This window comes from Pempheris klunzingeri, chromosome 15 (assembly GCF_042242105.1).
Source record: "Pempheris klunzingeri isolate RE-2024b chromosome 15, fPemKlu1.hap1, whole genome shotgun sequence".
Taxonomy (NCBI): Eukaryota; Metazoa; Chordata; class Actinopteri; order Acropomatiformes; family Pempheridae; genus Pempheris; species Pempheris klunzingeri.
In genome coordinates this window covers 2,593,745-2,606,077 of record NC_092026.1, presented here as the reverse complement: position 1 = coordinate 2,606,077, position 12,333 = coordinate 2,593,745, and the positions used below count along the sequence as shown (strand labels likewise).

At 52.3% G+C, this 12,333-nt stretch overlaps 2 protein-coding genes across 2 annotated transcripts; both read right to left on the bottom strand.

The window, feature by feature from the left end:
* Positions 1-286: 286 nt before the first annotated feature.
* Positions 287-6,376, bottom strand: LOC139214808 (leukocyte cell-derived chemotaxin 1-like). Its single transcript, XM_070845733.1, has 7 exons — positions 6,305-6,376; positions 5,917-6,057; positions 4,625-4,765; positions 3,956-4,069; positions 1,753-1,903; positions 1,292-1,401; positions 287-511 (listed from the first exon to the last, which is right to left on the bottom strand). Exons 1-7 carry the CDS (start codon positions 6,374-6,376, stop codon positions 287-289), a joined length of 954 nt encoding a protein of 317 aa, XP_070701834.1.
* Positions 6,377-8,223: 1,847 nt separating this feature from the next.
* LOC139214078 (protocadherin-8-like) lies at positions 8,224-11,563 on the bottom strand. The gene is made up of 3 exons (XM_070844816.1): positions 9,107-11,563; positions 8,689-8,914; positions 8,224-8,576 (listed from the first exon to the last, which is right to left on the bottom strand). Exons 1-3 carry the CDS (start codon positions 11,561-11,563, stop codon positions 8,224-8,226), a joined length of 3,036 nt encoding a protein of 1,011 aa, XP_070700917.1.
* Between the last annotated feature and the right edge of the window lie 770 nt (positions 11,564-12,333).

The window sequence follows — 12,333 nt, the reverse complement described above, 5'->3', positions numbered from 1 at the left end:
GCTGCTGCGCTGTAGTTCAGAGGGATCTAAATAGCAGGTATGTTTTTTTAATCAGACAAGCTGTGCTGTGTATCTTCACATGACACGTCTGTCCTAGATTCATTTATAATGTGTGGACACGGTGTGACTGTCGCTGTTCGTTTCATACGGATCTGCTCAGACCAGCAGGTGACTACAGTAGATGACGATAACAAGCCACCGCCTCCCTTTCCTAAACTTTCCCCTCCCTTGGATCCCCGCCCCTCCCTAGTTTCTCCCCTCCTGGACTCTACCATCTCCCAGGTGTTTACACCAGACCCAGAATGCGCGCCACCCACCAGTTGCAGGGCATGATAACCCTGCAGGCCACCCTGCAGCCTCTGTAGTGGTACGGCCACGGGTGGTACCCTCCCAGGGGCTCGCAGATCCTCTGGCAGTGGGTGTAGCTGCGACGGCACTCGGTGCAGCACACTCCCTGGTGGTCCAGCATGGGGTCAATGTTCATGGTGCCCTGCTCGCCCTCGAGGCCCCTCTGAGAGGAGAGTAAACAGTGTTTGCTCACATTCTGCTATCTGATACTGTACGTCTGCAGCGCTCGTTTCACACCAATTAAAAATGGATTTCCGACAGGCGGGATGGGGAGGAGGGGATGTTGTCAGATGTGGGTTTTTGTTGTCAAATATTTTATTCTTCAACGCAGTGCTTGCTATTTACCCCCCTCTGCGGTTGTCAGGAGTGTGTAGCAGGGGTTGGAGGGAGGTGTTTGTGTGTGTGTGTGTGTGGGGGGGGTGCATATGTGAGTGGGAAGGGAGAGGGGATTAGGAAAAATGGGGTCCAGCATAAGGGGTGAGGATGGAGGGCACGGGGGTGAGTATGTATGGGAGTCTGTGTGCTCAGCAGGGCAAAGGGGCCACAGCAGAGGAGGAGGAGGAGGAGGAGGAGGAGGAGGAGGAGGAGGAGGAGGAGGAGGAGGAGGAGGAGGAGGAGGAGGAGGAGGAGGAGGAGGAGAGGGGGGGTGTGTTGTGGAATTATTCATACAGACTCAATGCTGAAAGGAAAGCTTTGGACGGGCGCACATAGAAAACACACGCACAGTAAACACACCCACGCATACACTCAAATTTGCAGTGACAATCCGGGCCCCTCCGCCGTGACCCCGGCATCTGCTGCCGCTCGCACAGCTGTGAGAAACTCTCCTCGGCAAAAGCCTTCTCAGGCCGCCCTCAGATGTGAACAGACAGTCGCGGGCGCTGCAGCGGGACGTAAACACAACAGAAGAAGACGAATGTGTGACTCGGTTTGCGTGACTCACCTGATAGGGGTTCTCCGGGTTGAACTCGGCCTCCACGTCCTCCTCTTCCTCCCCGGCCACGGCTGCCTGGCGGCGCTGACGTGGGGCGGCCCTCCTCTTCCTCTGTCCGCCTGCACACATCACAGCCTCAGTATCTGACAGCAGACCAAATTTAGGAGCGGAGTGGCACTAATGTGGCCCGACTCCTGATTGCACAGCCGTTGCTCTGGCAGCATTTTTGAAGTCCTCAGATAAAGTAGAATGAAATTGTGTTTTGAGAACTTCTGACCTCCCAGCGTGCTAAAAATTGTACACTCAGGAGCTCGGAAACTTCAAACGGACTTCTGCTTTTCTTTTCAGCCTGTTTTTCTCTCTTTGGCTTAAACAACTGCAAGGCTAAATGGAAATTGCTGAGACCGCTTGACCCGCGTCCTCTTTGTTTTGTGATGCACTCCTTCACCACGAGCCGTCTGATTGCTTACTGGTGGAGTAGGTGGGACGGAGCCAGAAGATTGGCAGGTCTCCGCACAGGTCCTTTATCTTGTTGCTGAGGAAGGCAGAGTCCGAGAGGGGAGCGCCAGCCGCCACCCAGATCAGATCATCCTCAAATTTGGCCGGCATCACCTCGTCCTCCTTCAGGGAGAAACGAGACAAACAAACATCACAGCAAAACATCTGGAGTCGTCCGACAGCGCTGAAGGCGCAATGTCACACTTGTTTATGGATCTTGTTACTAGCCTCCCCCTTTAAATAGCCCACAGTCTCTGCATCCTGTCCGAGTCTAATCTGCATTAATGCTGTGCTGTTAACGCTGCTTAGAACAACATAAAATCGAGTAGTAAAAAGGAGGCCCTTAAGGCTCTAGTATACAGATTCCTTTTTGCACTAACGTTTAGCTGTACACACAATGTCAGGACTCATCAAGATCTGAAGGGAAGGGGAGATTAGATGGCCTAAATTTGCAGGTTTCTGCAGATAAACTAATGAGGTTTTCAGTGGAGAGACTGTGTAAACATGCATACTGTGTATCCACAGCCTGCAGGTAAAAGGGGAATTCTGTGGGGTGGATGGTTTTGCCCAGAGGCGTGTGTTCCTGAGGGCTGCACTAGCCACAGCCATGTTTAGGGACCGTTATCCTCCAACCTTTCAGAAATGCAGTTATTTATTTATTTATTTTTCAGCTCAAATGATTTGCTGGAGGGACAAATAAAAGCGGGGGTCCTTCTCCACTGCTCGACTGATAACAGTTTATCTGACCCACTCTCTCTGGATGGCGACGCATGTGTGTGTGTGTGTGTGTGTGGCTGTGTGTGTGTGCTTATCTAACCCATATTTGCCATCATTCTAAATTATAGCAAATGACCAGCCTGGAGCAACCATTATAACAGCATCTCCCTGTCTACACACACACACACACACACACACACACACACGTGAACCAAACGATCATTTATGAGGCAAAGATAGGCAATAACACAAACACACACAAAAGCGCAAACGTGAAAGAAATGATCTTTTATGAGGCAGAGAGAAGCGATGAGAGCAGCCCTGCGCGATAATTAATTGTGTGATTGTGTGTGTGTGTGTGTGTGTGCACCGGTTTGTGTGTTCATGCGCGTTCGTGAGGGCAATTCTGGTGATGTGGATTTATGTGGATGTGAGGCTTATGCAGAGCTAAATGATTTTAATTATCAGACAGCCTCAATTGAACAATCGCAGGCGGTGGTGTTGGTGCTCTGTGATAGTGGTGCACACACACACACACACACACACACACACACACACACTCGTAGTCCTCTGTTGTGTTTATTGATCTTAATAGAGTCCACCAAGCTGTTAAGTGATGGGAACCCACACATAAATATCACCCGTGTGCTCCTGGTAGATCATTGGCTTGGGTGATTCATGCTAACAAATAAACAATGCAGCGGAGCAACTTCTAGAATTACTAAGGAGCGTTGTACACTGTAGGTTTATTCTTCGTAACCAGTGGCTTTATAAATCGGTTAATTTAAGATTTATCAATGCCTTAAATTAGCTATTTTAAGAGCAATGCTTGGGTTGCCAGATTTGAAATGTCCTTTAATGTATATCCTCCTCAGGCATGTCCCCAAAAGTGAGAAACTCTTTGACCCTTTCTGAATGGCCCACTAACATTTGTGTCTGCAGATCTGATCTAAATAACTGTGCGCAGCTGTGCATTGAACTAAATGCTAAACAGCACTATGCTAATGTGTTCGCCATGACAACGCCAACATGCAAAATTAATATCTTATCTTATCCCATCCCATCCACTGCAGGAACCAAACAGCACGAGTAGCCACTGTCTGAAATACTAAAAAAATTAAACGAGATGACGAGACATCAAGGATGTCAGAAAAAGCCCAAAACACAAAACCCCTGTTAAAACCACATATTGTCGATTTTTACACATTGGATTTTGCATAAAAGAAACAAGATACAACTCGTTAATTTGTGAATTTTAGGTGCTGGAAGGTGGATTTTTGTTACAGAGCAAAGCTAGCTGTCTCCAGTCTTAATGCTAAGCTAAGCTAACTGTTAGCTATCAGCTATCTCACAGACATGAGAGCGGTCAAGTTGAACAAGCAACACTGATGAGCTGAATGAAACTCAGGTTGCAGCCTGAAGGAAGTGTAGACGTAGAAACAGACAGGACCAACCCACCAGGTCGAAGGTCATGGAGTCCTTGTTGAGAGCCTCCACATCAGGCAGACGGGCCTTCACCTGGGTCTTGATGTAGCACTTCTCTCCTCCTGAAAAACGGATTCCTGTGATCCCCTGGAAGGAAAAACTAGAAGTCAGACCTCAGGTACACATCTGTGCATCGGATGTGACATCGCAGCTGATTTTGATAGTATTTTGGGGGGAGTGGGGGGGGTGATGCTGCATTTTGGCGCTACATTTTTTAGCTTTAAACATTACACTGGCAGGGACAATATGATTAAAGGTCAAAATTTTAATAGCTGAAAGGACAAAACTGCTCCTTCACTCGTCTGATTGGCCTGATTGGGGTGCTTTAATTAAAGGTCAAAAACCACTGGTCCGAAGTTAATGAAAATTGGAGAGACGATACATCTTGACACTGATTGGCCAAAAGGGACATAATATGTCTACTCGTTCTTAATTTCTCCACTGCTGCATTGAGCCAAACCTCCCTCCCTCCCTCCCTTCCTCCCTCCCTTCCTCCCACAAGGGTCTTTTAAGTTTCAACAAATCCAATCAACTTCTTCCTCCAGATAGCCCGGAGAGCGCTGATCCGTCTGTTGATGAGTCTGCTCTCCCGCTTTAACCTGAACCTCCTGATATTTTGGATTATTTTAAAATTCAACTCACAATCTCAAAGTCGTGGACCTCCACGGCCTCGTCCGCCCCGCTGCCGGTGCTGAATCTCTCCATGTTATTGGCCGTGTCGATCTCCATTGTGCCCTCCTCCACTTTGCCATTGATGCTCATGCTGTAGTGGACATTGTAGACCTGCACACACACACACACACACACACACACACACACACACACACACACACACACACACACACACACACAGGGTTTCAGACTGGCATGTAAGGTATGAGAGTCCCGAGAGTCACCCCACCCCCAGCCCTCTCTCTTTCAACACTCCTCCTCACCCTCCTTCTCCAATCTCACCCTCTGACTTCCCCTCGCACATTCGTCCCTCTCTTTTCACCATTTCTCTTTCAGATGACACATTCATTCAGCCCTGCTCAGAGGAACACCATCCCTGCAGCTCTGGGTGATGATGACCCTCCTCCAGAGCTGTTTCATCAGGCCTTAATAGCATTTTCTAACATCACATTGAGGAGAAGAAGAAGAAGCAGAAGAAAAAAAAACTCTGAGAGCTACATTTTCCTTCTCATCTCTTCCACCTCTTGCCCCTGGAGCATCGGCCGGACCAGAGAGCCCCCCACCACCACCACCACCACACCTTCAACCCCCACCCCTCTCTCCCCTGCCAGGATCCTCCAACACAAACCACTCACACAACGCCTCCATTCACCAAGCGGCCTACTGGAGGGTGGGTGGGTGGGGGGGGGGTTCATTTACATTTTACTGTTTGCCTTCGCTGCAAAAAGATCCATCTTGGAAAAAAAAACTGCTCTGCTCCACCGTCGAGTCTCATTTCAACTCAAACCAGTTACATTTTTCACTGCTGAGTTTCACTCTGATTCAAAACAGCTTGTTTCAGGAGCTTCTTCAGTCAAGTGACATCATCCTAATGGACGAGTGTGACACTTTCAGCTTCCTGCTGTTTGAGTGCCACTTGTTTTAGAAAACTTTTGGAAGTACAGTGAAACTACAGAAGATCAGATCAGATCAGATCAGATCAGATCAGACCAGATCAGATCAGGCTGCCTTGGATTTGAGTTTTGATTCAAAGTCCTGAGGGACTGTGTGGAAATGATTGGGGTTATTATTTGGCTTTGTAAACTTTGAACTTTGAACACTTTGTGTGTGTGTGTGTGTGTCAATATTGCAATGAAAGGCTGACTACCAGCTTCAGTGAGAATAAACAAGTCAACTCCTCCCCCTAAATAACTCCCCTGCAGCCTCCTACAAAAACATTTCTGTCAGTGTTAATAAGAGGAACAGTCAAATCTTATTCTTACGTGTTTTTCATTGTTGTTCCAGAAGTAGAAAGCCCCGACGGCCCCCAGGAGCAGGAGGAGGGCCCCGGCTATGAGCACCGCGATCCCGGCCTTCAGGAGGCGGCCGGTGGCCGCGGGCTTCACCGCCACGGCGGAGTAGGCCTGCGGGGAAAACAAGCAGACCCCACAGACCCCGCATGAGTCTGCAGTAACCAGGTAGAGGACAAACCCTCATCAGGCTTTGGATTAGCAGCTTCTAACAACCCCAGTTGTTTCCTAAAGTCACCTCCATCACCGAGAGGAGAAAGCTTCGGTCTTCTGTCCTGCTTAACATCTACCTGAGCACCGAACACCTCACCTGGACCCGCTGCCTCCTGCACCTCAGACCCGATGACCCTCAAAAACTCACCGGGGGCATGAACTGCTGCAGGTCCTCTGGTCCCGCCGAGGCGATCGGTACTTTCTCTGAGTTCCCGGCCATGACTGGAGCCAAACACCTGAGGAAACCCCAGTCCACTAACTCCTCTCTCTCTCTCTCTCTTCCCCCCTCCCTCTCTCTCTCTCTCTCTCTCTCTCCCTCTCTCTCTCTCTCTCTCTCTCTCTCTCTCTCTCTCTCTCTCAGGGGGGAGGACGGACGCCTCTCTCTTGCAGGCAGGTCGTGTTTTAGTGCTGAAGCCTTTTCCAACTTTTGTGACTTTTAATAAAAAGGTAAAATGTAACCTCCAGCTGTTGATCACCGCATTATGAGCAGCCACTAACCGAAGTCAAAACTTCTGCTTCCCCCCTCCCCTCCCAAAAAAAGGGGGGAAAAAAGAGAAGCATTATTCATTTTTCCTCTTTGAAGATCTTATAGGCTGCTCATGTAAGTTACATGAGTTTGATCCCTGCTATGATCCTCGGAATTTCATATCATCAAACATCTATTCAGCAATTAAGAGGATGATAAAGGAAGGGTGAGGCTGTCTCCTCAAATCACCTTTGCGCACTCACCTTCCCTCCCCTCCCTCCCCTCTCTCTCTCTCTCTCAATGCCTCCACAGACGGCTGCAGGTCAGAGGTGACTCTGGCGGAATGTGGCATGTTTTCTCCAGCTCGGAGACGATATTTACATGACAGACAGCAGAAAGGGGCAGCTTGTTGGGCACACTCGGGTCTTATTTCCCTCTACCCTCCATATCCGAGTCCAGAACTGCGTTACTATTATGAAAAATGCCCTGAACCCATGAATGTTAATGGGGGGATTACGTAAGGGGCGCAGCGTGCGCATTTGGCAGACAGACAAAAAAACAGCCTGACAGGATAGCAGGAGGATTTGCTCACAAGGACTTCATGTTCTTTGACAAAAATCACCTGCATTTGGATGCCTACCAAACTTACTCAGTTTGACTTTTCTTTCGGAGGCAAACTTAATGCGCCTTTACGCACAACCAGCCTCATTATGTGTCTGTGCGGTGGAGGTGGTGGTGATTCATGGAAAGGAGACCTGGGTGTTATCTTTAATTCTTCAACTCTCAAGGCAGGAAAATGCAGTTGTTATTAAGTCCGTGGAAATGAGGGAGGGTAACTGTGAAGGTTTCCGCTTTTGATATGCATGAGACGAGGAGTGATTTGCTAGAAAACCTTGGCTCTGGCACCTCACCAGCAAAATTCGCAAAAAACTAAACTGACCTTCGCCGGTGGGCTGCAAGGACAGGAGCTCACTGCTGCAATAACAGCGACGCCTGTTGGCTTCCACCAGTGACTGGCCTGACTGATGTTCCTGCAGGGCATCACAAACACACTGCCCCCCTCCCCCCCAGCCTCACCTCACCTCACCTCTCAGCACAAACTCATCACTCACATGTTTCAGAACAATATTTCAAAGTTTATTTTCTCTCAGAATATCGTGACCATTAAAAAAAAAAAAAAAATCTGTACAATTACTTATTATTGCATTCAGATAATTTCTTACATCTCTTATCAACTTGATACATTTGTGGGTCACCGGCTCTCAAACTGCACAGTTTCTGGGGCCATTTTAAATAGTCAGCGTGCTTAAAGATCAATAATTACAATTCATATGTACACATCTTTGCTTAATTATTACTTTTATAAAAAAAATAGAATCTCTGTATGTACAAAACTTGCATATGATACACTTCATGTCCGACAAAAAATTCTCAAAGTGATTGAATGGACATCAAATGTGGCTTTTACAGTGGAACAAACTCACACAGATACGAGGATAGAAACTTCTATGTGCACACTCCAGTCATTGTCAACCAATCATAAATTAAAACTTTGAATACACTATACATTTCTTTGAGAGTGAGCTTCTCATGTGTGTGTTCTAGACGTCATTGTTGGGACAGTGTGTCGGGGTGGGGGTGTAAACAGGGATGGTTATGTCACTGATCTCCTGCACCCTCACAGGCCTGGGTGGGGTGACCAGGACGTAGTCGTACTCTCTGTGCAGCACCTTCTCGTACACGCTCTGCAGCCCCACTGTCTTGGGGATGTGGGCCTGGTAGTAGTTGTCCCTGCGGTGGGGGTCCCGGGGCAGGGAGGCCGTCTTGGGGAGGCTGCTGAAGGAGGAGAGGGTCGGGGCCGGGGAGGGGGCCGCGTTGGCTCTCACTGCTGAGGGGCTCCAGCAGCGGTCTGAGTGACCCAGGACCTTACACTCACTGGTGCAAGCCCACAGAGCTAGAGGGGAGGAGGAGGGAGAGAGAGAGAGGGGGGGGGGGGGTTAGCACCAAATCACCTAATTGGCACCATTTGCTGCAGACAGTCAGATCTGAGGTGGTGCTGTCCTTACCATTTTGGCCGCCCATGGGGGGAACGGCTGCTGCGTCCTTCTTCAGGCCGGTGTCTCCACTCACATCACTGTCGCTGTCGTTGAAGTCACTGTCTCCTTTGCCGCTGTCTTTGCCACTGAAGGCCGGGTCCCTGGCAGAGATGGTGGTGTAGGAGTTCCCCTTCCAGATGGTGATGGGCCTCACCGCCTCTTTGCCATTCCCATAGCCAGGCAGAGTGGAGTATCCCTGCAGGGGGGGGAGAGGAGAGAGACAGCAGAGGTTAGTGTTTGGTGGTTGAACACACTGCAGGTGCTCCTTTTTGTTGTTGTTGTTGTTGTTCTCCCTACAGCCCCCCCCCCCCCCCCCCCCCCCCCCCCCCCCCACACACACACACACACACACACACACACACACACACACCTCAGAGGAACATCTCACCTCGTGTTTCGTCCCTCGCAGCTTGCTGTTGCTGTCTGAGTCGTACACACAGGGCACCTCGCTGCCGTCCTCTGAGGCCGAGCACATGTCGCTGCCCCCGGGGTGAGCCGGGGTGAACCCCCCGGGCTGGCTGCTGTACGAGTGCCCGTCAAAGCTGGTCCCTCCCCCGGCCCCGTGGAGAGGCAGGAGCGGGTTGTCTCCCACGTGGTTCCTGCCCCGCTCCAGCGTGCCCTTCTCCCCGTACGAGTCGCTGTCCTCTCCGCTTTTGTCCCGCTTGCGCCGGTTGCACGTGGTGGCGATGAGGATGATGGCGAGCAGCAGGAGCGTGCAGCTCCCCGCGAGGACCACGATAATGACCACGGACAGGTCCCACTGCGCGTGCACCTCGTCCCCGCTGCCTGGCTGGTACACGGTGCGGTCGCTCGGCGGGGAGCCCGCGATGATGAGGAAGTGGAGCGTGGCGGTGGAGGTGAGCGCGGGCCTCCCGTTGTCACTCACCGTCACGGTCACGCTCAGGGTTTCGTCCACGTCGTGGCTGAGCACCTGGTTCAGGTAGATCTCCCCGGTGGCTTTGTTAACGGAGAACACGGAGGGTTCCCCGGTGGCCAGCCCGTAGGACAGCTCTGAGTTCACGCCCTCGTCCGCGTCCCGCGCCTCCACCCGGGTGATGACGTAGCCGCTCGGTGCGTCCCGCGGCAGGAGGACCTCCGCGGAGCCGTTGTTGAGAGCCGGCTGCGTGATGACCGGTGCGTTATCGTTCTGGTCCGCGATCCTCACGTACACGTTCGCGCTGCCGGTCAGGGGCGGGGAGCCGCCGTCGCTGGCCGTGATGCGGAGCTCCAGCTGCTTCATCACCTCGTAGTTGAAGCTCCGGAGCGCGTAAAGCGACCCGCTGGCGGGGTCCAGCGACACGAAGGTGGAGATGGGGGAGCCCATGAAGTACGTGTCCGCCAGTTTGTAGCTGACCTTCCCGTTTGACCCCATGTCCATGTCCCGCGCCACCACCGTGGTGATGTACGCGCCAGGTGCGTTATTCTCCACCACGGCCACCTCGTACACCGGCTTACTGAACACCGGAGCGTTGTCGTTCTCGTCCGTCAGTCTGATGGTGTACTGGGTGATGGTCCTGAAGGGGGGGGAGCCCAGATCCTCCGCCACCACTGTGAGGTTGTACTCGGGGATCTTCTCCCGGTCCAGCGGGCTGGTGCTCACTATCATGAAGCTGTCCTCGTACGCCTGCTGCAGCCGGAAGTGGTCGTGTCCGTACAGCGTGCAGTGCACCTGCCCGTTGGCGCCAGAGTCTCTGTCCGAGGTGCTGACCAGAGCCACGAAACTCTCTCTGGCCGCCGCCTCGGTGATGTAGGCTATCCCCGCCGTGATGGACGTCATGGGGGTGATGGAGATCTCCGGCGCGTTGTCGTTAACGTCCTGCACCTGGACTACAATTTTGCAGATGGCCGGGCTCGGGTTCGGACCCAGGTCGGTGGCCTGGACGTCAAACTCGTACGTGTTCTTACTTTCAAAGTCGATCGGGCTCTCCAGGGTGAGCCGTCCGGTCTTCCTGTCCACTCTGAAGAGTTGCCGTATCTCCGTGGGCACCTGGTTGCCGAACCCGTACACCACCTCCCCGTTCAGCCCCTCGTCCGGGTCCTCCGCGTTCAGGTCCAGCAGGAGGGAGCCCACCGGTGCGTCCTCGGGCAGGTCCACGGAGAAGCTGTTCCTGTCGAACACCGGGCTGTTGTCGTTGTAGTCTTTCACCTTGACGTTGATGCGCGTCGTTCCGGTGCGGGACGGGTTGCCACCGTCCATGGCGACCAGCTCCAGCGCGTAAGTAGCCTGCGTCTCCCGGTCCAGCTCCTTCATGAGCACCAGCTCCGCATATTTAACCCCGTCGGCCCTGCTGAGGACGTCAATTGAAAAGTGGCTGTTGACGGAGATCTGGTAGCTCTGGATGTAGTTCACACCGACGTCCTCATCCGCGGCAAAGTCCAGCGGGATCCGCGTGCCCACCGCTGTGTTCTCGGAGATCTCCAGACTCGACTCTTTCCGGGGGAACTCGGGGGAGTTGTCGTTGATGTCCTTGACCTCCACCTCGACGTGGATGAGTTTGAACTGCTCTTTGGAGAAGCTGACCACGTCGAAGGCGATGAGGCAGTGCAGGGTGTGTTTGCAGACCCGCTCCCTGTCTATCCTCTCCCCGATGGTCAGCTGCCCGTCGCTCTCCCTCAGACGGATGAAAGAGGAGTTGAACTGTTTCATCATCCTGAAATTGGTCCTGGAGCCCCCCGACGAAGCGGGAGAGGAGGAGATGTCCTTGGCCAAGTTTCCAATCACCGTCCCCGGTGCGTCTTCCTCAAACGTCTGATATTTCACCGTCTTCCCCTGTGTGACCGCGGCCAGGCTCGCCAAACAGACGCACACCAGCACCGACAGCCCGTTCCACCCTGTTCCTCCCATCTTGACACCTTCACTCCACAATAACGTGAAATTCAGAAAACTGTCCGCGCTGAGTCCGTTTTAAAGTTTCACCAAAACGCACTGGCAAAAAAACCCAAACTATCCCCTCTCCGCTGCTGTCCGCTCTCCGGGGGGGTTTGTGTTTTTGTAGAAAGCCTGTGATAAATATTCCATATGTCTCTCAATGCGCACTCCGGACGCGCTCCTCTCTCTCTCTCCCTCTCTCCCTCTCTCTCTACTGGAGGTGTGCTGCTCTCTCAGCGCAAGAGGGCTGCAGTGTCTGCAGGAGGGTTTATACGGCGAGGCATGCAAATGAGCCGCACTGTGACCAATCCGGGCTCTGAGAGGGGGGAAAGGGGGACTTCTGAAAGACCTCTAAACCCCCTGTTTGGAGATTCCTGGACTGTGCTGAGGAGCGAGGCGCCCAATATGTGGGCTAAACGCGGGGCTTGATTTAATACTGCTATAGTTTCCGTTGCTTGTTTATGTTCCTCGGGCTGTTAAATGAGTCTGCGCACCGACACATGGGGGGGTGGGGGGGGGGGAGCACAGAGATGCGCAGTGTCCCTGAGCTAGAGGACAAAGCATTTGAATAGGAGTATCTGCTCAGGATGCTGTACCACACGGGCCCACTCTCCGTGTTAACAGATTTATGCTCCAACACTGATCGGCTGGATCCCCACGCACACGTGTCCCGCGTCTAGCCCGGTGGAGTGAGAGCAGCCACCGGGCACGCTGGGCTGCCCCACTGACCTCCCTCTCTCCCTCCC

Excerpts from the sequence above, each read along its gene's own strand:
- LOC139214808 (XM_070845733.1), bottom strand. The coding sequence starts at position 6,376 with ATGGCCGGGAACTCAGAGAAAGTACCGATCGCCTCGGCGGGACCAGAG. Across the intron at positions 4,070-4,624 it reads AGGTCCACGACTTTGAGATT|GGGATCACAGGAATCCGTTT; the intron begins GTGAGTTGAATT and ends TTTTCCTTCCAG. Across the intron at positions 512-1,291 it reads ACCCGGAGAACCCCTATCAG|AGGGGCCTCGAGGGCGAGCA; the intron begins GTGAGTCACGCA and ends CTCTCCTCTCAG.
- LOC139214078 (XM_070844816.1), bottom strand. The coding sequence starts at position 11,563 with ATGGGAGGAACAGGGTGGAACGGGCTGTCGGTGCTGGTGTGCGTCTGT. Across the intron at positions 8,915-9,106 it reads TGCGAGGGACGAAACACGAG|GGATACTCCACTCTGCCTGG; the intron begins GTGAGATGTTCC and ends CCCCCCCTGCAG. Across the intron at positions 8,577-8,688 it reads CCCCATGGGCGGCCAAAATG|CTCTGTGGGCTTGCACCAGT; the intron begins GTAAGGACAGCA and ends CCTCCCCTCTAG.